Raw genomic sequence first — 27219 nt, forward strand, 5'->3', positions numbered from 1 at the left:
CCCGTCCCACAGGTTGAGAACCAATAAGTTAATAGGCAATTAAGGAAAACAAAAATGGGGGCAACCAGCTTAAATTGAACTGTAAAATTTTAGAAATATTTGTATTATATGAATGACTGTAAAGTTATTGGAATCATGTTTGCCATAGAAAGGCAATGTATAAAATAATGTTTGAACAAAACAAAGGAAAGTTCATCATTCTGAGGATTGTTTCTCCTAATTTTTTTAACCCACTTCTCAAAGGTTCCTCATTAAATGAAAAAAGCATACCATATAATTTCCTAAGTCTAAACAGGGTCAAGGGGATAGCAGAACATATTGTCATGAAACTTAGTTAATCAGGGTCAACCCTGGCAGCACTGAGCACGATGTAGAAACCAGCTCTGGACAGAACACTACTCATCCCTACACCCACACAAAGCTAGTTTGGACCTAACATGCACATCTTAGTGATGCTGGAGGAAAACCTATGCAGACATGTGAAGGGTGTGTGCACCGGACCTCACACGTAAAATTACTTTACACAATACCTGAACCGAAGGTGAAGTACTTCTCATTATTCCACCAGGCCACCCATAAAATGTTTTAATTTCATTGGCCAAATTTTAAAACACTTTTATTTATATTGACTTGGAAAAACTCAACACAACATTCTGATGACCTTATATACTTAACGGGATACTTGATACTAGTATGCATTCTTATGTTTCCAAAGCACATGTTCTTTGTTTCCATTGTCATTCTTAAAGAAAACACACTGTAACACATTGGAAAAAAAGCTGGATTAGTTTCTGAGTTATAAACAAGCAAAACATACAGATGGAATATGTACTATGAACTGAAAAATGTGGCAATTCTTCACATTTGCTGCAAATAAGAAGGGAATGAAAAGGTTAATGGTAGTGACAGCCTTTTTCTTTTTCCTGTTTCCCTTGGATTCTTTTCTGCCCTCCCTTTACACGTGTTAAATTCCCCTCAGCTGAACAAGACTCTGGAGAGCATCAGCGGCAACACGACTTGTTTACATCTCCAAGTGCTGCAGCAGGTAAGAATATGCTTTATTCAATTTTTGGAATTAAATTATTTATGATCATTTATTGTATTTTTAGATTAAAGGTAAAATCATATTTACTATCTGATGCATTATTAAACTAGATAATTAAGAAATAAATACTTATATTATAGACTTTATAATTTGCATTTATAGGGTAAAATAACGTAAATTTATTATTCATTAAAACTAAGCTCATATTTCTCCTGGTGTGACTTGTATAATATTTCACATGAGACAATGTTGTCATATCAGTGTGCTGCTCCATTTCTGCCATAAGTATTAAAGTTTAATAAGTTAGTTTGTAATTTAAGACCTGTGTGTATAATGTGTTAGATGGAAACAGCTATTCACATACAGTATATTGAAGAAGTCTTGGCAAAAATTGATTTAACAGATAAGAAAACCTCATGGAATTTTCATTTATTAAAAATAGGAATCCTTAAAAGATCAGGAGCATTGCTAACAGGTATTAGATCGTGACCAGTAAAAAAAATAAGCCCCTGAGTTTTATATGAAATTTTTAAGTCATTGAGTCACTGCTCACTTTGTCTACATTTTTGGAAATTCCCCCAGCAACCTTACATTGCTGTAATGAAATGCTAAGGTTATCAATGTTCTATCAAGTAGGTATTTATTGTGGGATGCTCTTTCTTCTCTCAATTCAAAATGTGTGTCAGTTATTCAACTTTCAAAAAACCTTTGATAACAGTTTACAATTGTTCAATAAGTCAATAGCAACACATTTATCTTGCAACAAAATGCGCTATATAGGTGCCTGACCTGACACAGATGGACATGGAGGCACGTATAAAATAAATAAACTTTTATTTTTCTTCACCTGTGGGGCACGTCTTCCCCATAATCCCCACAGGCACAACACAGTCCCAAGTGTAACACAAACACACCAAAACACCACACTCCTCTCTTTCTTCCACCACCACTCCACCTAGGCAACCTTGTCCACCTCCACACAACTCTGGCTGCTGAGTGGTGGTTGCTGGCTCCTTTTATTGGGCACCTGGAAGTGCTCCAGGTGCTGGATTGCCGACATCTGGCTGAACTTCCGGGTGTGGTGAATATGCTGCCCAGATGGGCTCAGGGGACTCAGCTGCAGCACCCCCTGGCGGTGCCTGTGGGACCCAACAGGGCTGCACCCAACTCCAATTCCCATGGAGCCCTGCTGGAAACCGAGGCACCTGCTCCAACCCAGGGGGAGGTATTGCACCGTCCAGGGCTGCTCCCCTTGAATATACAGTGAAGGGGCGTCCCGCCCAGGCATGGACTCCGGCTGTCCGGCACAATCAAAAAATCAATTCAGGTAGCTTAAAGAAGATTTTTGTTCAAACAGGCAGCAGGTTATCCTTTAGTTCATTTGTAATGTTTGTTCTCTGTATTTTTAATTCATCTTATAGGTTTTAAGATAACTGAAAGCTAAAATATAGTAGTTAGGTGCCTGGTTTTACTAAAATATTGTCAACATTTCAAACTGAAGCATAGTTCTTATGTGCTGGACTGCAGTGCTGTTTTTACAATCAACCATTTTGTACTATATTTTAAGCAGCTAGTGTCAAGACAAACCCATTTCAGGATTAAGAGTTACAGTGCAGTATAGATATGTATATGATAATAAACAAACAGAGAGATCATAAAGAGCTGGAGGACCAGTTGGAGTTCCATGTGTAATTGATTGGAAAATAACAAAGAGGTTTGAGACCAAAAAACACGTTAACATATTTCCAGATGAGAGTCATAGAAAAGACTAAGGCGGGTTTAGGGGATCAGAACCCAGAAGTGATGTACCTCATCAAATTATATATATATATATATATATATATATATATATATATATATATATATATATATATATATATATATATATATGTGTGTGTGTGTGTATGTGTGCATTTATATATATGTATATGTGGATATATATATATATTGTGAAGAAATAAAGCAGAAAAAAATAGGTGTTTGGGGAATTCCCTGTATACTGTTGGTGGATCCAAAAAGTCATAAAAAAATTATATTGCGGTCAAAGATGAGTAACACAGACATTTGACAACCAAAACAATTCTTTGCGGGTCTTTTATGTATACATGGCAGGAAGTGATTAACAAACAAGAAACAGGAAATGAATCTTGATGGAAGTGACGTTGATGGTGAGACAGAAATGACATCATAATCTGGAGCCAGAAATGAAGTCATTGGTAAGGGACTGGAGGTGAAATCATCAACTGGAACCGGAAGTGACATCTTTGGAAAGGGTCCTGGAAGTGCAGTCATCAGAGGAAGTCAGAACGAACTTTACCACTTATGCTTTACGTCAGGTGTGTTCTTTAATCCTCTGTTTTTATGTTGAGGAAAGGAAAAAGGCAATAATACTCTGTTACATTCCCCATCTTTCGTTCTTTCACGTGCAATTGGGTAATTTGGCTGCCACCATACTTGCGCATGTGTGACAAGACCAAAGTCCACCCCCCCAGCCCAGATCCGTCGGGTTGGGCAGCCTAAACCAAGAGGTCGAAAACATGAAAAAGGGCATCGGTGTTAGCCTAGAGAGTACTTCTGTGATAAATGACCTTGAACCTATAGGACTGCAAGTGCAACTGGTGACCTGAGGAGTTGAACAGGCATCCACTGAAGAGCAGCATAATCCTTAATCAGGGTGAATTACCGACCCAACAGATAGTACCATAGCTGAGTCAAGGCCCATTTGATCACCAAGACGTCAAGCAATTTCCAGCTCAGGTACTGTACATCACGGGATGTTCAACACCATCAATACTCTCGTTCAACACAGCACCAAGGCCTGTGTCTGAAGCATCGGTCTGGAGAATATAGGAAGAAGAGAAATCAGGAATTTTCAATAAAGGTGCTGAAGTAAGGGCATCTTTTAAGTCACGAAATGCCAGTTCAGCCACATTGAAAGGAGCTCTTTTCTTTGTGAGATCATTCAAGGGTGTAGCTCTTTCTGAAAAATGAAGTACAACCTGGCGGTAGTAGCTCGCTAATCCAAGAAAAGCTTGTACATGCCACTTGGTAATCGGACGGGGATATCAACTTTAGAACACTATGGGCTAACTGTTCCCCTGCCCACCAGATAACCTCTTATCTTCCAATGTGCCACAATAAATGACAGCATCATCCAAGTAGGCAGCACTATATGAATTGTGAGGTTTTAGCACACTATCTGCCAGATGTTGGAAGGTCACTGGAGCCCTGTGTAATCCAAATGGGAGTACCTTATACTGCCAGTGTCCACTAGGGATGCTGAAGGCAGTTTTCTTTTTTGTGGAGTTCGCTAAGAGAATTTGCCAGTATCCCTTTGTCATGTCAAGAGTAGTGAGATATTGTGCATTCCGTAGCCTCTCAAGGAGTTCATTTACTCATTGCATCGGATACACATCATATTTGGAGACCTGGTTGAAACATCAGAAGATGTTACAGAACCTCCAGCTCCCATCAAGCTTAGGGACCAAGATGAGAGGACTAGACCAAGGGCGGTGGATCGCTTCAATTACATCTAGGTCCACCATCAATCTGATCTCTAACTCCACTTCAGCTCGTTTTGCTTCCAGGAGGTGATGGGGCATTCCCTGACGATCACCCTGGGATCTGTAAAAATGTCATACTGAATCAGCAAAGTTCGACCAGGTAGCTCACTAAGCACTTCCCAGACAGACATTAAAGCAGATTCCGGCTCCCGTCTTTGTTGTTGGGTCATGTTTGGACCAAGATTAAGAACTTTTTTAGTGAGAAAAGGGAGTGGTATTGACCAGAGGGGAGGTCTGCCTCCCTGTCCTTCGATAGTTTCAACAAACAGACATGATTACCACACTTACTCAGACGATGATTCAGATATTTAACCAAATGAAAAAATTAGTCCTTTTCTTTCTGTAATCTCGTAAGGACCTTGCCAATGAGCCAGCAATTTTGAATGGAAAGTGGGTATGAGCACCATCACACGATGCTCCGGAAGGAAATCCTGGAGCGAGGTGTTCCTATTGTAATTTCAAGCTTGAGCTGAATGAGCCTTCTCCATGTGTCCTTTTAGCATAGGTTGAATCTTTCCAAATCTATTTTGTAACTGTGCGATATATTCTAAAATATTAGTAGATGGGAGAGCCTTTCCTTCACACCCCTCTTTTAGTATGTTCAAAATACCCCAGGGTTGCCACCCATATAATAATTCAAAAGCAGAAAATCCCATCGAGGCTTGTGGTACTTCCCAGTATACAAAAAGGATGAGTGGAAGTAACTGATCCCAGTCCCGTTCATCCTCTCTAACTACCTTGCGGAGCATCTGTTTAAGAGTTTGGTTGAATCTCTCTTCCAACCTGTCAGTTTGGGGGTGGTAGACAGACATTTTAAGATGATTAATGTGGAGTAACTTGGCAACCTCCCTGAATGTCTGCAATGTGAAAGGAGTCCCCTGGTCCATAAGGACTTCTTTTGGGATTCTGATTCTTGCAAATACCTCTACAATTTCCCTCGTGCTATTATTTGAATGGCCTCTGGGTACTGAGTAGTGTAATTCACTATGACTAATATATATTTATGTCCTTTTGCTGAGGGTTCCAAGGGACTCACGAGATCGATATTGATTTGCTCAAAGGAGACTTCAATCAAAGGGAGAGGAATAAGAAGAGCACGGTTCCTATGTGGAATCGTACAAAGCTGACATTTCAGACAGGAAGAACAAAATTGTCAGACCTCCTCATTTATTCCAGGCCAAGAAAATCAGAGCTAGATTCTCTCCAATGTCTTTTCAAATCCAAAATGGGTGCCTAAGAGATGGGTGTGTGCTAGTTCACAAACCTCCTGCCGGAAGGTTCACAGTACCAGAAGCCGTGACCTCACCTCACCCTCGTGCTCCTCTACTCGATACAACAGATAATTTTTTAATACAAAGTGAGGCCCTTGAAGCATGGGATTCTGGGTGGGTTGCCCATTATCCAAAACTATCTAATTTCTTGCAAATGTTAGCAAATCATTATTCCACTGTTCCTGTTTAAAAGATGAGGGAGTACATCTAACTCAAACTGAAGGCTGGTTAAAGGATCTTTGCCAACCTCAAGGAGTGGTCCTCTCCAGAGGCTACTACTTATGCGTCCCTGTTGGGTTAGGCAAGCAGACCATTCAAACCTCTCCACCCTGGAGACCGCCTGGTGTTGCTTGACCATCTCAATTATGGCATCCAAGTTATGGTAGGGTTGTCTATGGACATGCTGGGCAAGACAGCCTGGCAGGGCATTGACCAAAGTCTCACAGGCAAGCTGCTGCCCGACCTGTCTGGCATTTTTTTTGTCAGGCCGTATCCAACGCCCCATTTTCCCCCAGCTCTCGAAAGCCTGGGCTCTTGTGAATTTGTTGGATCAAACTTCCACTGCCTCCATTCCCTTGCCTGATGGTCCAAGGTAACGCTGTAGCATTTAAAAATCTGTCCTTAAGGGTGTTGTAATCAGTGGACTCCTCCTCAGAGAGATTATAATAAGCTTGCTGCGTGTCACCCTTCCAAGTACGGCACAAGTATGTGTGCCCACTCCGTCCTCGGCCAATGGTTATGGGCAGTGGTGCGCTCAAAAATCAACAAATATGACTTGATATTATCTCCTTCCAAAAGTTCCACTAACGGAGGAGGGGGAGGTCGAGCAGCCTCCGGATTTCTCACTTCTGCTGTGCCGAGTTGAGCCTCTGTCTCTGCAAATTGTGTCTGGGTCGCTCCCAGCTGTAGTTTCACGGATTGAAGCTCTGTTATAATGGTCCCCAGCACTGTATTGAGATCCCATTGCTCAGTCATGTTTCAAACAGCGAATCCTGCTAACTACGCCAATCTGTGAAGAAATAAAGCACAAAGAAAATAGGCAAAGTGTTGGGGGAATTCTTTGTATAATGTCAGTGGATCTGAGAAATCATCAAAGAGGAGTAACACAGATATTTGACAACCAATATAATGTTTCGTTGGTTTTTTTGTATACAAGACAGGAAATTAATCTTGATGGAAGTGATGTTGATGGTGAGATGAAAATGACATCATAATCTGGAGCTGGAAAAGAAGTCATCAGTAAGGGACTGGAAGTGAAGTCATCAACTGGAACTGAAAGTGACATCTTTGGAAAGAGACCCAGAAGTGCAGTCATCAGAGGGATTCAGAAAGGACTTTACCAGGTGGGCTTTACATAAGGTATGTTCTTTAACCTTTCTTTTTTCTGTTGAGGAAGGGAAAAAGGCATTAATACAGTACACCCCCAAAATTTGCAGGGGATACGTTCCTAGAGCACCCGCGAATTGTGAAAAACCGCGACTTTTGGACGTGGTTAAAATATGCCTTTTAAATGCCTATTTTTATAGTTTCAAGCCTAAATACAGTATGTCCCCAAAGCACTTTAATTTTATTGCAAACGCAGCTTAATACATTAATACATTACCTAAAAAATTACCTTAATACATTAGTTAAAAACAGAATGTAAAGGTAAACCCGTATACTGTACAGTACTGTACTGTTATGTCTCCCGTGGTGCTAGAATGTAAAATACTGATGTTACCGCTATACGTACTGTAATTCATGCAAGCGCGTTTTCTTTGGTATCCAATGTAGTTTTCTTTGTTATAAGTAGAGTAAATACATAATAATTTCATTTAATTAAAATACAGTAAAATTTAGGGGTACTCACCAATTATGAATGATATTGATGATGATGATAAAGTAGCTATGGAGTACAATGCACAGGATTTAAAACTCCTCAGGTGGCGCCTCTTCTTCAGGGGCTTCAGGAGGAGTCGTATCTTTGTACGGGTCTTCTTCTGGTGGGGTTTTGTGCTGGCATTGTGATAGGAAGTTGCTACATTGTCTCCTATAGCGAACTGCTGGTACAATTTCCGTGCTTTCTCACAAATGATGTTACCATCCAAGGGGATGTTTTTCCTGCAGTCGGTGATCCACAGTGCCAAGGCAGATTCCATCCTGACAATATTTTTATTCCTTATTCTCATTACCTTTTTGGCAGTATCACAGAAACTTACAGATATGGTACTCCAGATTGCTGCGTCGTTTTTCTTTATGTAGCATACAGTATGGTGCTTTCATTAATGCCATAGTGGTGCGCTACTGCAGCATAACTTTTTAATTCCCGGAGCAAATCCAGTAGTTCATCCTTCTCCTATAGTGTTTCAAACTTCTTCTTGTGCAAATCAAACAAAACAATAACAAAATGGAAAACACGACGACACTCAGCTGGAGATTCATCTCAAAGCAGCAGTCAATCATCAGCAAGGAGAAATGAATAACACTCTCGGATTGGCTACTTTCACCATACCAAACTGCGGTGGTAAACCCGATTTGGTTGTGAACCAAAGTAATTTCCCCCATAGGATTGCATGTAAATACAATTAATCTGTTCCAGACTGTACAAACTGTATGTAAATATATATTTTTTTATGTTTTTAAGAACAAATATAGTTAATTATACCATAGAATGCACAGTGTAATAGTAAACTAAATGTAAAAACATTGAATAACACTGAGAAAACCTTGAACAACAGAGAAAACTAACACTGCAAGAGTTCACGCTATAGCAATACGAAACACTCACTAAAAACACTTTTTTTAATGAGTTTTAAGCACAGGGAAAAAAATGAACATTTGAAAAATCCGTAATTTAATAAACAACCAAGAAAAGTAACATTGCAACAATCCGTGTGTGTGTGTGTGTGTCTGTCTCTCACGCCTGTGTGTGCGTCTCTCTCTAGCGTGCCTGTGTGTGTCTCTCACACACGTGTGTATCTGTGTATGTGTGTGTCTGTCTCTCTCTCTCTCTCTCTCTGCACAGGGAGAGACTGAACACGTGCAGCCCCGCGCATGCGCACTTCATCAGAAGACACACACACGGACACCTGGACACACACAGGGGTTTTATTAAAGAGGATGTATACTTTATATAAATATATAATATATATACTTTTTAAATATTTTTTTAATAAAATTAAATCATTTTACTTAATTTTAGCACATAATTATTATAGGTAAATTAGGAGAAAATTAAAATGTGTGTGTGAATATGTGACAAAAGAAAAAATAATTATAGATAAAGAAGGAAGGAAAGCCAAAACCACATGCACATTTTACAGATTGAGAGTTTAGAATTACTTGAGAGTGCTCACTCAGAAAAATTTTAAAAGTATAGCATATTCTATGTCAAGAGAGGTTGTGCTTATTTCTTTAGTGAGACTACACCTGGAGTACTGTTGTGTGTATTTAGTTTCTATATTATATAAAAACATAAGAATGCTAGAAAAGAAACTGACAGAGGAGGTAATTGTCTGAAAAAAGAAGGAGCTGAATGTACTCATCCTAAGGAAATGTGAACTACAAGAATTTTTACAGCGATAATATTGTGAAGACTGAAACTAAAGCTTTGATTATGAGTACCTTTTATTTTGTTAACATGTGAAACTTATGAGGTATGGGACACGTCACAAATAAATTATTTGAATGTAGAAGTAAGGCAAATTGAACAATAAGGCAATTAATTAGTATACCTAGAGAAGACTGAATGATCTGTTAACTTCAATGTGTTCTTAATGTTGTTATTCTTTATTGCACATGGTAATGAATTTTCTTTACAAAAAATAGGAGATGCATACCCCTGAAAGGTTTGAGCTATCACCAGAATTCCAGTTATTTCTTAAAGGTCAGCCACTAGCACTTGGGGTAAGTGATATATTATTACTAAGCAGTAAGTGAATGTTAATTCTATTCAAAGAAAAAAAAATAGAGAAACCAATGTTTTGGTTGAACATTTTTCAGTATTGAAATAACTTTCATCTATATTTTTTTTTCCATGACATATAAATTACAACCTTTCTTGAACTCTGTTGAATTTTTGTGCTTTCCAAAATCCATTTATGTAACATCATTAAATCATTTTTTATATACTGTGGAACCCAAGGATGCTTTTTCAGCATACCTGAAACCCAAGAATGAAGCCAATTAAGTCAATTAAGTAAGCAATTTCTGATCAATCCTTTTTATCTCCACAATTTTACGTGCCAACACAATAGGCGTTATAGCCATAACACCTGGAAATATTGGAAATTAAGGATAAAGCTTTCATAATGTAATAATGTATAACTTTAATTTAAGACTATAAAATGAAGAAAAACAAAAGTTCAGAAGCAATCACTCTATTACCAAATAGCGAACTTTGTGAGCTGAAATGTCAAAGGTCTCAATTGCAAGTTAAAGAGGAAGAAATTATTCTTTTACCTAACAGGTCTAAACACAAAGAGGACAGATTATCTTATATCTCTCCTACAAAAGTAAATCGGAAACCAAGAAGGCCAAGAGTTAATCAGTGAAATTACCAGAATAGAACAAAATCACGGCAGGGACCTCATGAATAACGCTGTGCGTAGAATTCACACTGAAAATGGCGTAAGGACAAAAGCGGAAATGTGCGTATGCACAAAAATATCCAGGTGCATAAATCTGTGCGTTTGTCAAATTCCACGTTCTTCCCCTCCATAAATCCCGGTCAGTGTGAAAAGTAACACACATTGCCACTCCTCCCAGAATTACGCCTCTTTGAATATGCAAATCAATATAAATAGCCCTGAAGCTCAGCGTTCTGTGAAAAGTCAATGGCAAAAGCACAGGGGAAATAAAGGAATTTCAGCGAATACCAAGTGGAGGCAAGGAAAAACATACTATTTGTTGGTTTAAACAGTGGTATAAACAACAAAAGAAAGTTGATCGAGTGACATAGAATGTCGGAGAAACTCGAAAGCTCAAGTTCACAAAGTCGCACAGTGCCCAAAATAAAAAAGAAATTGTCAGATATCAAAGTCGCTGTGAAAGGCGAGTCATAGCCCACAGTCTGAGTGTCATATGAAAGCTTATTAGGTTACAGAGAAAAAAAAAAATAGGCACACAGTGGGGAAAAAAGCACGAAATGTCAACTTTAATCTCGAAATTTCCACTTTAATCACTTAGTTTATTTTGTCATTAAAGTAGAATATCATAAACTTCACCTTAAAATCGCTTAATTTACTAGTTTCTCAAATCCCATAATTAAAGTAGCATGTTAAATGCTTTGTTTTGTATTTGATCTTCTATGTGCTCTATGTGTGTGAATCACTACGTGCTTCTTAAACGGGCTTTCTCTTTCTCTGATAGGACACAGAATCCATTACATTCGTGATATTACAGCTCTCTGAATAATTAAAATACTGAGCTGTATACTTGGGGAGATATAATTTTCCCCAATTCCTGTCCTTACTTTTCTTTCTCCAAATACCCAATCGCCACACAATCAGCTCTGTAATAGACGTTAAGCCATCTGTAAGCTTAGAACACCAATTCATCAAAACTTATAAGGAACATTGAAATATCTTTGTAGTACATGTTTAATTATTCTATCCATCTGTCCTTCCAGTGTTGCACCAGCCCCAGCAAGAATACAGCACGAGGCAGGAACAATCCATGAACGGAGCGCCAGCTCCTTGCTAGTGCTGCAGCACCGTGTGCTCACATGTTTAATTGTTAACAATATAGATTATTTAAATTAAGTTAAAGTTTTATCTGTATAATATAATAAACATATTTTGCTGCATTTCATCTTAAAAATGATACTGTCATCATATGCAAATACGCGCTTTATAAAGTGACTCAGGTTGTGCAATATTATAGCTCTATCGCAAGTTTAGCTACCGTGAAAATGTGCATGGCTTTACACCAAGTTTAGGTTGTATACATCGCAATTTGAGTGTGGAAACAGGCTTACACAACATTTTTTTTTGTTTTATAAATACATCGATCAGCATAAGCAGCCAGCAGCCTGCTGTCCCATCCCCTGGACTGACGGACCTTAGCTCAGGCAAAAAGTTCTTCCAGCTCAAGCCTAGACTCCTTATCTGTGTGTGAGGTTCCTGGCGTTGTATAGGGTAAATAATATAGTACATTGTTATTTGGAATACTTGCATTTCATGTGCGCTCCGTGTCTACAAATATCTGAGTAAGTGTAGGAAGAAAGGAAATGTGAGAAATGCAAGAAATGCTGAACACATACCTAAAGCAGAAACTTTTTCCATGTTATTGTAATATTGACATGAAGTGTACAATGTGTGAAGACTTAGTCCTAATATCAAATAAACATGTGCGCTTTTACTCAAGAATATAACCAAAGAAAAAAAATAAAAGCATTCGATACACATGTTGCTGTCAATGAGTTAAAAACCCAAGCTCAAATATCAATCAACAGGGAGTCTACACATATTCTTGAATGGTGCAGAGGTAAGAACTGCTGCCTTATAACCTGAAGGTCCCAGGTTTAAGACTGGGTGTTCTACGTTTTGAGTAGTGAGCTGCTATTATTATTATTATTTTTACAATAAAATAAAAACATCTATTTGATTTGAGTCTGTAACACCCAGTGTAAATGCTGTCTACTTGTAAATGTTAGTGCTTGTTTTTTTATTATTCAGTTTTATTCTCTCAGTGACGTTCACATGGTACAATGAACTTGCCTCTCCCTCGCTAAGCTGATGGCATTTATCTCCATTCTTTTCACAAGAACAGCGCTGTGGCTGATGCCTGCTCAGAACTATTTGTTGTACCGGCAATCAAAGATATGATGTCTCGTGACTGCTATCAGACTGGACAAAGGCAGGACCATAGCAACAGACAGGCCTCACAGCACTTTTGCTGGCTAATAGACGGCTGAACCACAACGTAACTCTGCTTGGCACCATAAAGTAAATTGGGACTTTCACCTGCAGCTAAAGTCACTTCACTACGCAAGCAATTCGTCACGCTAGTGTTTAGATCTGACAGCACTGTGCTGATCGACACATTTACAAAACAAAAGACGCTGATGGAGAGGTGTAAAGGAATTTAAGGTGGGCCAGGTTTACAAGTTTTTTTGTAGTCATCAGGAACTCTAGTGTTAAATAATGACATCATTACTATGAGAGAGAAGGCTAATAAGATCTTAGCTCAACTATTCCACAAACATGAAGTTTGCAATATCAGTAATCACCAAGAAAGATGGAGATAAAATCATTAACCATAAAACTATAACGCACACATTTAGTGACTACTATAAGTCCTTATATTCTACTGAGTTTAAAGAATACAAGACACAATCTAATGTATTTTTTGATACATTTATAGATACCACAGCTAGATACTCTCAGTGCAGAGGAATTGGATAAACCTCTGACACTACCAAAATTACAAGACACTATAAACTCACTTCAGAGTGGGAAAACACAAGGGGCATCATGTATAAACAGTGCGTACACACAAAAATGTTGTGTAAGCCTGTTTCCACGTTCAAATCACGATGTATAAAACCTAAACTTGGCGTAAAGCCATGCACATTTCCACGGTAGCTCATAACCTGGCGTGCACAAGTTCTGCGCTCGGTTTTGCAGACTGGCGGCACCCAGCATCAAAGCAGTGTTCCAGCGTGGTTACCCTTTCTTTTTTAGATCCACATCCCTGACACAACTTTATAAATACACTGAAATTAACCACATATTGTTTATTAGTTTAATGCATCTGATTGTAATTAACCTGTAACAATATAATGGTCCACAGAATGGCCAAACTATTCCAAATACCATAGCTGCTTTAGCGTTGTTACTCTCACTGCACCTTCTTCTTCTTCTTTCAGCTGCTCCCGTTAGGGGTTGCCACAGCGGATCATCTTTTTCCATATTACTATCTCTGCATCACTCGGAAAGAGAATTATCAGTATACAGCATAAAGCACATGCTGCCTCAGACATGCTGTCTATTGAACCGCTCTCACATGGCAAGCACTTCAAAAATCTTTCCTGTACGGACCTCGCAGTTCAGAAACAGTTTCATCCCAAGAACTATAAACGCACTTAATCAGTCCATCAAGTGCTCCTTGTAGAACTGTCACCTCACTATAAACTTGCACTATAGTTATAATATTGCACAACCTGAGTCACTTTATAAAGCACGTATTTACAGTACATATGATGACGATATCATTTTTAAGATGAAATGCAGCAAAATATGTTTATTATATTATACAGATAAAACTTTAACTTCATTTGAATAATCTATATTGTTAATAATTAAACATGTGAGGACACAGTGTCGCTGCGCTAGTAAGGATCTGATGCTCAGTTTACGGATTGTTCCAGCTTCCAATCTTCGATACCTATTTAATGTAATATATTCACCCATAAAGTCTAACACTCTGGAGATCTTATTATTTTTGCATGCAGAAAAAGCATTTGATATGGTTGAATGTGACTACCTATTCATCACATTGCATAAATTTGGGTTTGGCCCAAACATATGTGCTTAAATCAAACTGCTGTATACCAGTCCAGAAGCTTCAGTTTGCATTACCATTATTTTAGACTACTTCAAGGTTGAATGCAGTACTAATAGCCTTTGTCACCATTGCTATTTGCATTTGCCATTGACCCGTTGGCTGTTCACTTTCAAAATGCATCAGAGATAAATAGGATTTTCAGAAAAGGACTTGAACAGAAAATATCAATATATACAGTTGATTTGGAAAAAAATCTAATTCTCACTTAAAGGATCTGTTCAAATTTTTTTAAAAATCTGGCAGGATCTAATCTATAACATTTTAGAATAAGCATTTATATTCCGGAAAAGGACTCCTTTTCCTCCTTACTAAGTTTTACTCTGTCTTTTGGTCTTCTTCTCTTTCTCATGGGTGGGGGTTAAATTGAATTTAGTTTTGTCAAGTTGGTTGTATGGAATGTTACATGCCTTTAATAAATTCAATAAACGATTAAAAAAGGATAGTATTCAAAAGTGTACTCTGCAGTGAGGTATAGTCCAATACAAAGATAGTTGCTAGGATAAGTTCACAAACTCCACATCCCTCTTCTAAAATAAATGACTACCAAAAATGAATGACAATGCAGTACATACAAACAGCGTACGTTGAAATGAATATATTGATTGTTTAAAGTCAACCTGCTTGGTTAATTACACATTTTTAAACCTTTCCTCAGGTAAAATATTACTTTTTTTGAAGGTTTAAAGTTGATAGGATGCAAACAAGTTGCCATGCTCAATGGATGGGTTTCATATTGCTAGCAGTACTATTTATTTGTTAGTCTAATGCATCACATTTAAAAACTGAAAATGTTTGCTTTCTTGCAGGTAGTGCAGATCATGATCGGAATAAATCACATTGTATTTGGTGCAGTTTTGGGAAATCTACATTCATATGCAGTTTATTGTAAAGTTCCACATTGGGCAAGTTCAGTGGTAAGATTTTACTGTAAGATAGTAACTGTGACGTTATTTTTTATGATGACAGTAAAATAAACTTCATTTTGCTTTGTTGCGGAAAAATGGAATTCCTTTGTCACTGATTTTTTAAAACTCACTTTAAACATATACGGGGATAAATAAAATGACTTGCTTATGTTAACCTTGAACTTAATCCACAAATAGAAAACTCTTGAAACAGCATTTAATGTATTATCTTACATATCAATACAATACTTTTTGCTACCTGTTGTTTATATGATTTTCCCCAAATCCTTCATAATGCTGAAATGTTCTCTAAAAAGATTTATGGTTTATATACCAATACTCCATCTACAGTTCACTTTTTTTCTTCATTATTTAGCATTTTAGTATTTTCCGTTTATTTACCACTTAACACCATTTCTCTTTTTATGAACCCCACCTATGTGTGGGCTAACAAGTAAGCTACAGGACGAAAAACCAAAGTGTAAATGAAAATGTTGCGATAAACAGTTTAATATAGTGATATTCATTACACACTAAATTCACCTGTTATAACAACATTTATTTATATAGCAGATATTCATAAAAAACAATGTAGCTCAAAGTGCTTTACATGATGAAGAAAGAGAAAAAGACAAAATAAATAATTAAAATTAGGGAACACTAATTAACAGAATAAAAGTAAGGTCCGATGGCCAGGGAGGACAGAAAAAAACAAAAAAAAAATAAAATCTGCAGGGGTTCCAGGCCACGAGACCACCCAGCCCCCTCTAGGCATTCTACCTGACATAAATGACCTCAATCAGTCCTCATGGTATTCAGGGTTTCTCATGAAAGAATTTGATGATGATGGCCATGTGGCTATTGGCAAGCTATTCCAGATTTTAGGTGTGTAACAGCAGAAGGCCACCTCACCACTTCTTTTAAGTTTAGCTCTTGGAATTCTAATCTGACACTCATTTGAAAATCTAAGGTTATGATTTGGAGTGTAAGGTGTCAGACATTCCGATATATAAGATGGAGCGAGATTATTTAAGGCTTTGTAAACCATAAGCAGTATTTTAAAGTCAATTCTAAATGACACAGGTAACCAGTGTAGTGACATCAAAACTGGGGTGATGTGCTCGGATTTCCGTTTCCAAGTTAAGATTCTAGCAGCTGCATTCTGCACTAGTTGTAATCGATTGATGTATTTTTTGGGTAGTCTTGAGAGGAGTGCATTACAGTAATCTAGCCAACTGAAAACAAAAGCGTGAACTAATTTTTCAGCATCTTGCAATGTTATAAGAGGTCTAACTTTTGCTATATTTCTTAAGTGAAAAAATGCAGTCCTAGTAATCTGAGTATTATGTGATTTAAAATTCAGGTCAGAGTCAATAGTTACCCCTAAATTCTTTACCTCCGTCTTGACTTTTAATCCTAATACATCAAGTTTATTTCTGATAACCTCATTATATCCACTGTTGCCAATCACTAAAATTTCTGTTTTCTCTTTATTTAGTTTGAGAAAATTACTACTCATCCATTCAGAAACACAAGTGAGACATTGTGTCAGTGAATCAAGAGTGTCGGAGTCGTCAGATGCTATTGATAAATACAGCTGTATGTCATCAGCATAGCTGTGGTAGCTCATGTTATGCCTCGAGATAATCTGACCTAACTGCCCTGTTTAGGCAATAACAAAATTCTGTTAAAAATATTTTAATAACTACTTTTTCAAATGTCTCTCTTTACAGAGTATGTGTTCTGGATACCAATGCCTTGCTGCTATCAAGAATCCTACTTCTAAACTGGTAAGTAAAAAGCCTCGGTGAGGAATGATTGGCTGGCTACAATCAAAAATTCTTCACACTAGATCAGCATTGCTTTATAATATCAGAAAATGTAATTTTAATCACAACTTCCTCTAGAAATATATGTTAAATTCCATATGAGGTACTGTTCTGAAAAAAAATAATAATACTGCTTCATAAATTTATAAATTGGTTAAATATATATTGGTTCAGATGCAACAGTTTGAATATATACAGTACATTGGTTTGAATACATTTGTTCAGATATTCAGGTTGTATTCTATCTATCTATCTATCTATCTATCTATAAGTTTGATAAGGTGCAGTTCGGAGGATGTTGGTCATAAAGTCTTTGTTATTGTTTAGGTGTTCTTCTTTTTAATCCTGCATATGCTGGGTTCATGTCTAAGTCTCTGTTAATGGCATTTTCATCTGATAGTCACAATACAGCCAGCTCTCTCACACTTTTAATATTAACCCTGAATTGTACTTGCAATGTACCCACTTAATGTGTTTTGGTAGAATTAGTATGTGCCTATATCAGAAACTGTGGGTCCTTCCTTCTGACAGCATTGTGATGTTCTTGTATATGTGTTGTGGGTGTTTTAGATGTTTGTCCCATGTATACACCTGTATGTCTAATCATTTTTCCTCTGATGATAACACCTAGTAGGTTTTCAAAACTTTAGGAATAAAAAACTATTCTCGCTATATATATATATATACTAGCAAAATACCCTTGCTTCGCAGCGGAGAAGTAGTGTGTTAAAGAAGTAATGAAAAAAAAAGGAAACATTTTGAAAATAACATAACATGATTGTCAATGTAATTGTTTTGTCACTGTTGTGAGTGATGAGTGTTGTTGTCATATATATATATATATATATATATATATATATATATAATATATATATATATTTACACACACACACAAACATATATATATACATATCTATACATATACACATACATATACATACACACATACATACACACACATATATACACACAAATACATATATATACATATACATACATATCTACATATATACACACACAGCTATTTCAGTATCAGTGCAATACGCTGTTTGTTAAAACGGATGACACCCGCTCTTACGCAAGTCTGCGTGGATATTATGAACTATCGTATTTGTTCAAGTTCTATTTAAATTTTAAATAGAAGGAATTTTTATTTAGTCGACAGAAATATCTTTGGTAGGAATGGTAAAACAGACAGGAATATTATTCCTGAATAAATCAACTCAAACCTTAAACAACTTATAATATTTTGCTCTCCATAAAAATATATCCTGTCTAAATTATACAAGTTAGAAATAAAGTAAACATTAAAAGAACAAACATTCAAATTTCTTTACTCTTATGTAATTTTATATTTTATAAAAATAAACTTAGATTTTAAATATCCCAAAAGATTTTGCTCTCCATAAAAATATATCCTGTCAAAATTATACAAATTCAAATATGAACATGCTGCATAACAAAACCTAGAAATATAAATAAAATGTGTTCCTTTCAGCAATAACAAATCAAATCATTCAGTTGTCTTTGCTCATATGTCATTTTAGAGCTGGACGCCTGGCATCTTTTTTTGGCAACAGGTTCGTTTCTGTTTGTGTGAGGTTCTGTGTTGTGGAGATTCTCAGGATGGATTGCAGGTGCTCATCAGTGAGGCGACTCCTGTGTGCTGTTTTGTTAGTCTTTATCACTGAGAAGAGCTTCTCACACAGATATGTGCTACCAAACATGCACAAGGTTCGAGCCGCATGTAGACGGACTTTTTGTTCTTCAAAGTCACCAAAGCGCCGTGCAAACTCAGTGCGCCAGTTTATCAGCAAAGTGCGATTTGGGAACACCGTAGTGACGACTTGGTTTAACATTACTTGGTAACAGGGAAAGTGGGGCAAGTGGTTGTGTCTCCCATAAAAGCAGCCTCAATTGAAATCACTTTGTGATTGTGCACGGGTAAAAACGTCCGCTGAAGTGTCAGATTCTTATTTAATTCTTCTGCTTTCTGTATCTTCTGCATTGCATTCAGGTCTTTCAGGTTACCCTGATGTTTTGTTTATAGTGCCGCCTTAGATTAAATTCTGTAATTACAGCCACATTAGCTCCACAAATGAGACACACGGGTTCAGTAAACATATACTCAGCCTCCCATCGGTTTTAAAGGCTCTATTTTCAGAATCAACTTTTCTCTTCAGCATCGTGTGAGCTAGCTTCGCAATAACTTGCAGCATCTTAAGGTAGACTTGATTAACGCGTAACTGTTCGGCAAGGCAGCTGAAGCGCTGCATTATGGGATCTGTAGTTTATTGTGTTACCAGCGCTTCATATACCCGGCTTTAATAACAATAATACAGTATATAAAATGATCTCGGGCGGATATAATTACACGCGGGCCGGATGTGGCCCGCTGCCCTTGAGTTTGACACATATGGACTAAATAGAACTTGAAAAGATATATTTTTCAAATGTGATCGCAATTCAGATAGAGTTGACGCACTACAGCCTGCATGCCTCAATAAGTCATCCTCCCTTGCCCTTACTTTTTACCGCTCATCTAATGAATACACTGAGTATGGCTTTACCAAAACAATCATTGATGGTGAATAAAGTATCCATTATTCGAGTATGTAGATCGGGTTATATATATATACATATATATATACCCGCGTATCGCAGCGAGAAGTAGTGTGTTTAAAAGCTAGAAAAGAAAAGGGAACATTTTAAAAATAACGTAACATGACTGTCAATATACAGTATTTGTTTTGTGAGTGTTACTGAGTGTTGCTGTCATCAAGGATTTGATTATCATTATTTCTTTCAATCAGGTTCGTATTTGTAGGATGTGTTGTGTTCAAGTTACATTCCGTGTTTGTCAATCGCTGTAAAGATGACAGGTTTCATTCATCGATTCGCTTCTTACTGCATCAATAAACAGCTCGTCTTCTTCTTTATCTGAGACCTGACACACTGCATGCACGGGTTTTTTACACTGTCTTCCTTTAGCGGGACATTGACTTTTTCCAACGTGTGCTTTGTTTCCGCAGTAGTTGGATTTATGAATATGCTTGTATGTATGAGACGCTTCATATTTTTGCTGCCTTTTCAATTGTGTAATTCGGTTTTGTTCAGCTTTTGGAACTGTTGCCTTTATCTGTGCACTGCGTCAGTTCACGTGAGCCACTCGGTGTACATGCATCGAAGGTTCCCAGCTGTGCTGGTGCCATCTCGTGCTATGTCCATGGCTGTATTTAATGTTACCTTAGTCCTGGCACTTAAAACTTTCTCTCGCAGTTTCGCTGAGTTTGTGTCAAACACCACCCTGACCATCTCATCTTCCTCTCCATAAGCACAGTCCTTCACCCGTGAATATTTACCCGTGGCAGTTTGCTATTGGATTGCCGCTGACGGACGGCCTTATATGGGCAGGCACTAAATTACAAACGCCAGCGCAGCCTGTCTATGAACTTAATTTAAAGTGTAGGTTTACATCGTGCTTTGTTTCCGAAGTAGCAGAACTCATGAATATGGTTGTATATGTCACTCGCTCGCTTCTTATTGTTTCGCTGCCTTCTCAATTATATAATGCATGTTTTCTTCAGCGCTTTTGAGGTCTTCCTGGTTTTCTATGTACTGCGTGATTACGGGAGGCGTGATGATGTCACACGAAACTCCGCCCACGGCGTTGAAGCTCATCTCCATTACAGTAAATGGAGAAAACTGCTTCCAGTTATGACCATTACGCGTAGAATTTCGATATAAAACCTGCCCAACTTTTGTAAGGAAGCTGTAAGGAATGAACCTGCCAAATTTCAGCCTTCCACCCACACGGGAAGTTGGAGAATTAGTGATGAGTCAGTGAGTGAGTGAGTGAGTGAGTGAGTGAGTGAGTGAGTGAGGGCTTTGCCTTTTATTAGTATATATATATATATATATATATATATATATATATATATATATATATATATATATACACTCTTTGGGGTGCGAGCAACCAGGGCCGCTGCTGGCCAAATGAGTGCCCTAAGCAGAAATTTACTTTTGTGCCCCCTCCCCCAAATATTACGGAAGTAAAAATAAAATAATAAAAAAAAAACACCTACTTAATGACACCATATGGTCATTATTAATCAATAATCATAATTGCCTCTGTGTTTTAATATAATGCATTTTAAGTCATTTTGTTTATTTAGATCTGCTTGTATTCATATTAAGAAAGATGCGTTAGTCGTGAAATTATTACCGACATTAAAACACATTATTAACGCCGACAGAATAAAATAAAGTTTCACAGGATTATGAACGCATCTGAAAGTGATGCACGGGCTTCATCTTGGGCTTTTTTTTTTCTTTCGTTTCTCGGCGCCGGACTGTTGATGTCTCTTAACAGGACCAGTCATATTGTTCAATTATTATCATTTTTGGCCAAATAGGCAGCCGTAACAGAGGTGAGGGCGCGCCGCACGCGTCATCATGTGTGCTTAGCCTACTCTGCGTTCACTGTAAAATGCAATATATACGTTTATATTTTTGTTTATTTGTATATGTATATTATTAATATTAATTTATTATTATAATATATAAAAATGAGTTGGTGGGAGTTGGTGCCCTACGCAGACTGCATACTCTGCGTATAGGGAGCGGCGGTACTGCGAGCAACTGTTGCTTGGGGTGCCAGAATCAATCAGGGAAGAAAAATGAAAAACATTATTTGTATATCCATTCCTAAATAATTAAATGGGCAGGCTATTTTGTATCAGTGCAATACGCTGTTTGTTAAAACAGATGACTCTCGCTCTTACGTGCAAGTTTGCGTGGATATTATGAACTATGGTATCTGTTCAAGTTCTATTTAAATTTTAAATAGAAGGAATTTTTATGTAGTCGACACAAAATATCTTTGGTAGGAATGTAAGTTAAATGTAGGCATCATTGCATACATTTTTCTTCACCATACAAATGTAAAGAGTAAATTCGCCTTACATTCCAACCAAAGATATTTGTGTCAACTAAATAGAACTTGAAAAGAAATATTTTTTCGAATGTGATCGCGCAATTTAGATCGAGTAGACGCGCACCGACGCATTGAGCCCACATGCTATTGTGGTTTCGCCTGCGTGCCTCAATAAGTTACCCTCCCCTCTCTATTACTTTTTTACCGTTCATCTAATGAATACACTGAGTATGGCTTTACCAAAACAATCATTGATGGCGAATAAAGTATTCATTATTCATAAAGCTTCAATTGGTGATCTGTCTTTCTGCATTAACCGCATATTTTTTCATATGTCTCAAACCAAGGGGATGCGAGGGTAAAATAAATCGGGAAGCGCGCGTACATACTCGGGAATCAAACCTCAGACGTCGGTGCTAGAGGCAAAGCCTTTACCATTGCGCCACGGCGTGTGGTTGTTTCTTACTGCATCAGTAAAGAGGTCGTCTTCCTCTTTATCTGAAACGCGATACACTGCATGCACAGGTATTTTTTTACACTGTCTTCCTTTAGCGTGACATTGACATTTTCCGCCCCACGGCTGTATTTAATGTTAGCTAAGACTCGGCACTTAAAAGTTTCTCTCGCAGTTTCGCTGAGTTTGTGCCAAACACCACCCTGACCATCTCATCTTCCTCTGCATAAGCACAGTCCTTCACCCGTGAATATTTAGCGGCAGTGTTTCTATTGGATTGCCGCTGACAGACGGCCTTATATGGGCAGGCAATAAATTACGTGGGAGGTGTAACTCTGCCTCCCACGGGCATCAAGCAGAAGTCTATTATAGTATATGGACGAAAAAATAGGTTCCAGTTATGACCATTACGCGTAGAATTTTGAAATGAAACCTGCCCAACTTTTGTAAGTAAGCTGTAAGGAATGAGCCTGCCAAATTTCAGCCTTCTACCTACACAGGAAGTTGGAGAATTAGTGATGAGTCAATGAGTGAGTCAGTGAGTCAGTGTGGGCTTTGCCTTTTATTAGTATATATATATATATATATATATATATATATATATATATATATATATATATAGTGAAACTTTTGAGACCCTGCCCCAATGGGCACTTGACAACCCTCCAACTGTTGTGTGCGGTGAAACAAGCAGGAATTGGTTGTCTGCTCCCAGTTCAACTGCAAGTTCACAAACTCATCTCATAACGTATCTGTCGCCCGACATTTGAAATTGGCCACTGACCTGGCTAACTGTTCCTATAATCTGATGAAAAGAGTGAATACAGGATGACTGACAATATGGCTGCATGCTTGCTGTGTTTTCGTCTACTGGTGTGACAGCTCCCCTTTGAATAAAATGCATGAGACTGTTCCTGTTTTCACAACAATAAAGCTAATCTTCTTGGAAAACTGGACTCATCTCCTTCTCTCTTGTGCAAGTCTGAGACCCAAACATCACAAGTGGTACCAGATGGATCCCCAACTGCCTCCGCAGCATGAGGTGCTTGCAGGGGCTCCTATCTTTAGCCATCCCAGAGATGTGCTTGAGAAAATTAGTCCTTCTGATGATCCTATGTATTTCCCCTTTTGCTCTGAGCACATGGCCAGGTCAGAGGCTTTTATTAAATGTTCCCCACATCAACTATCAGGCAACAGACACGTTACGCATCAAGCCTGCAAACTTGCAGTGGACAACCAATTCCTGCTTGTTTCAGTGCACTATATTCATCTCACTATATACCTGTATATATATATATATAGATATATATATAATATGATGATTTAATAAATTGGTTTAGATATACACATCTGTTCATGTACATCCATTGGTTCAGATACATTCATCTGGAGGTGGCAGAGTTAAAGATGTTACGATTTGAATTTGGTGTGACGAGGATGGACAGGATAAGAATCGAGTACGTTAGAGGGTTGGCTCAGGTTGGAAGGCTGGGAGACAAAGTCAGAGAGGTAAGATTGCGTTGGTTTGGACATGTGCAGAGGAGAGATGCTAGGTATATTGGGAAAAGGATGTCAACAATAGAGCTGCCAGGAAAGAAGAAAAGAGGAAGGCCTAAGAGACGGTTTATGGATGTGGTGAGAGAGGACATGCAGGTGATGGGTGTAATAGAGCAAGATGTAGAGGACAGGAAGATATGGAAAAAGATGATCCACTGTGGCAACCCCTAATGGGAACAGCAGAAAGAAGATATATATATCCAAATGGTTTGGATTTAAGGGAAGACACAGTACGGCCTGCTTAGTTTAACATCTTAGTTTTTGCTTCATCGTTGCTTTATTATTGTTGTCATTATTGAACATTTTTTGTCATATGCATTTTATTTTGCAATGCTTCCTGGTTGGAGACCATCAATTCCAAATACTTTTCTTTCTTTTTTTACTCAAATTATTTAAAAAAAATCACACAGATCCCTGTCTCCTCCCCTAGCTCCACCCTCATTCCATCCCACCCCTGCTTGTTCTGCCCAGCTCTCTTGATGTCTCTATGATGATAGATCCTCCTCAAAAGCCAACTTGTCAGAAAGCATTGATTGTAGCCACTTCACATCCATTTTTCTTCACCCCATGAAACATTAGTTTATCAGTGATTTCTGTTATTCCTTTTTGGCAGCATTTAATTTAAGGGTGATCTAGGTCAGGTCAGGTCTTTTGCTGAAAGAACAATTCTCTTTGTGGAGGGAAAATTGGAGCTAAATGTAGCTTAGTGATCAGGAATACACTTTTTTTTTGTTTATGAATGTGAACTTTTAGTTCCTGTCACATCTAATTTAGAAGTTGACTTTGACATGACCATTTCAAAAGTATGTATTATTTTTCAAAGTTTCTTTTATAGACTTTCTTAATATTGTCTATTTATTTTTCATAAACAAATCTTGTTGTTTATAATATCTTAGTATACCTGAAATAAGATTTAAAATAACTTATCATAATTCACACCTTTTAATAAGCAAAATTTCAAGAAATGGTTGTATACTTTCATATCTACTTTTATTGGGCATTAGGTTTTTATTATTTTGACTGTACTTAAGCTTTACATGAACCACTCTGAATATAATTGAGAAGAAAGTGGATAACTCATATTATACATGTATAAGTATGGATTTTGCCCTAGCTAATCATAATGTATTCTTACAGCTTTAATGTATATTTTTGGCATTAATGAGGTTTTCATCTAGAGGAAGAAAACTGACGGAACTAATCAATATTTTGTACCCTTGCAGATCAAAATCGCCTTATTTTTCAACATCATTGCTGTTATATTAAGTGCAGCTGCAATAGCTTTGTATTTAATTGATTTAATGACTCCGTATCCTTACCAATGCAGCAGTTTTCCCATTAATAATTCCACAAACACCAGCAACTGCCTAATAATCAGAAGCATGGCAATGGTAAGTAATTTCTTTTTTCTAAACATGCTGTAGTACTGAATGTTTAGAGACAGATCACAGCATAATCTATCCTTTATATGTGTTAGAAGATAAAATGTTTACTTAAAATAACACCTTAATACCATTTGGATCAAAATTAAAAAAAAAAAAAACAAAACTTTTTACCACATTTTTTTTTATATTTTCTGAAATGAAAAAAGTTTTTTTTTAAAGTTAAATATCTGTAGTTAAGTTGAATGGAAACTTTGTATAAAGCCAATGAAGATTTTAAATAACATGCTGTGATAAATTTCATCAGTCACATTGTTATTCTCTTTGAATGTGCTTATATTTTCACCTTTTTCAAGCAAATATGCTAAATAACCTCAATGTAAAATTGCGTACGATAAACTGTAATATAACACTGATAATAAAAAAAAAATTACCTATGAAGTTTTTTTTTTTATAACAATCTTTTACTATTATTATAGTGCTGTACCATTCCTTTTAAGGACTTTAAATGGCACAGACTGACGTAAACTGCCTTGTAGAAAATAAAAACTTGGTAGTGTAGGGGTTATGAATGACACATAACAAAAGTCAGTAAAAGGGAGACACCTAGGAGACTCTACAATGTGCTTCTTCACAATCTACCACCCTCGGGCAACTGTTTATGTCAACTCTTTCTGAGATTGCATCATGGGTAATCAATTCTTTCTGCCATCAGCATCCAATCAGGACAGAAAGGGTATAGCCATCGCTAAGGTAAATACTTTCAGACTGTGTGATTGTGTCAACTGTTATGCAAGTAAATTAATTACATTGCAAGCTGAAAAATATAAGTGCAGCACTTGACAACATCACATCAGATACTGAGGGCCTATTAAGAGTTAATAGGTTACTTGTATTAGGAACTTGTCAATATACCCAGCAAGCTTCAACTTTCTTTAATGAACTAAAACTGGAGGCTTGTTGAAATATTAATTATAGTTATAATAATATCATATTGACATATATTAGTAATCTTAATAAAATGGATCATTTTTGTTTGAATCTTCATACATACTCCTTGTTCATGTGCAAAACAAGAACATATATAATTTAAACTTAATATAAATTTTGAAATCTGATTTTTTACCAGTGGTCCTAGCCCTCTAAAAGCCACTTCCAGATGGTTATAAATGACAAATTTCAAATATAAGTATTAGGGGTACCATTTTACATTATTTCAAGGTCATTGGTTATGAATATGGTGCTATTTTTTATTTTTCATCCTTTACTAAGGATCTAGTCCTCTATGGACCTCGATCAGAGGGTGAAAATAATTACAATATTCTACTACAATTGAGAATATTTCGACTTTAAACATTTACATTGAAGTACCCATTTTAATATGTCAAATATCTGACAAAACTATTCTTAATTATGTACTTCTACCTTTTGATCTAAATCACTACATTTCTTGTTAACATCCTGAATTAGGTTGGCTTACACTACTTCAGACGTTTTTTGCTTTGATTTTTCCTTGGCTGTTTATGCCGTGTTTAACCTAGAGTAGGGTCTACCCTCAAAAGTTTTGTCTATTTTGTTCATTTTTTTATGTTAAGAGTATGCATTATTTAATTTATGTGTTTCTAAGTATCTTCTGTCATGTTCTTTGTGTTTTGTGGATGATGCCTCAAGAGGTAGGGCCACCTGTCCAAAATTGCAAGGGACTGCCCTTGACCTTATAGAACTTG

At 37.2% G+C, this 27219-nt stretch overlaps 1 protein-coding gene across 2 annotated transcripts in view; it reads left to right on the plus strand.

Moving 5' to 3' along the window:
* The first annotated feature begins 969 nt into the window (after positions 1-969).
* LOC120517975 (membrane-spanning 4-domains subfamily A member 15-like) overlaps positions 970-27219 on the plus strand; it is a 32626-nt gene continuing 6376 nt past the window's right edge. The window contains exons 1-6 of one of the 2 annotated variants that reach the window (XM_039740521.1): positions 970-1045; positions 7036-7238; positions 9687-9764; positions 15233-15340; positions 17065-17121; positions 25334-25501. In XM_039740521.1, coding sequence (XP_039596455.1) covers positions 9690-9764; positions 15233-15340; positions 17065-17121; positions 25334-25501 — 408 coding nt within the window. In that variant the 5' untranslated portion in view covers positions 970-1045; positions 7036-7238; positions 9687-9689. The remainder of the gene's footprint in view (positions 1046-7035; positions 7239-9686; positions 9765-15232; positions 15341-17064; positions 17122-25333; positions 25502-27219) is intronic. The other variant, XM_039740528.1, reaches the window with a different exon arrangement.

This window comes from Polypterus senegalus, chromosome 1 (assembly GCF_016835505.1).
Source record: "Polypterus senegalus isolate Bchr_013 chromosome 1, ASM1683550v1, whole genome shotgun sequence".
NCBI lineage: Eukaryota > Metazoa > Chordata > Cladistia > Polypteriformes > Polypteridae > Polypterus > Polypterus senegalus.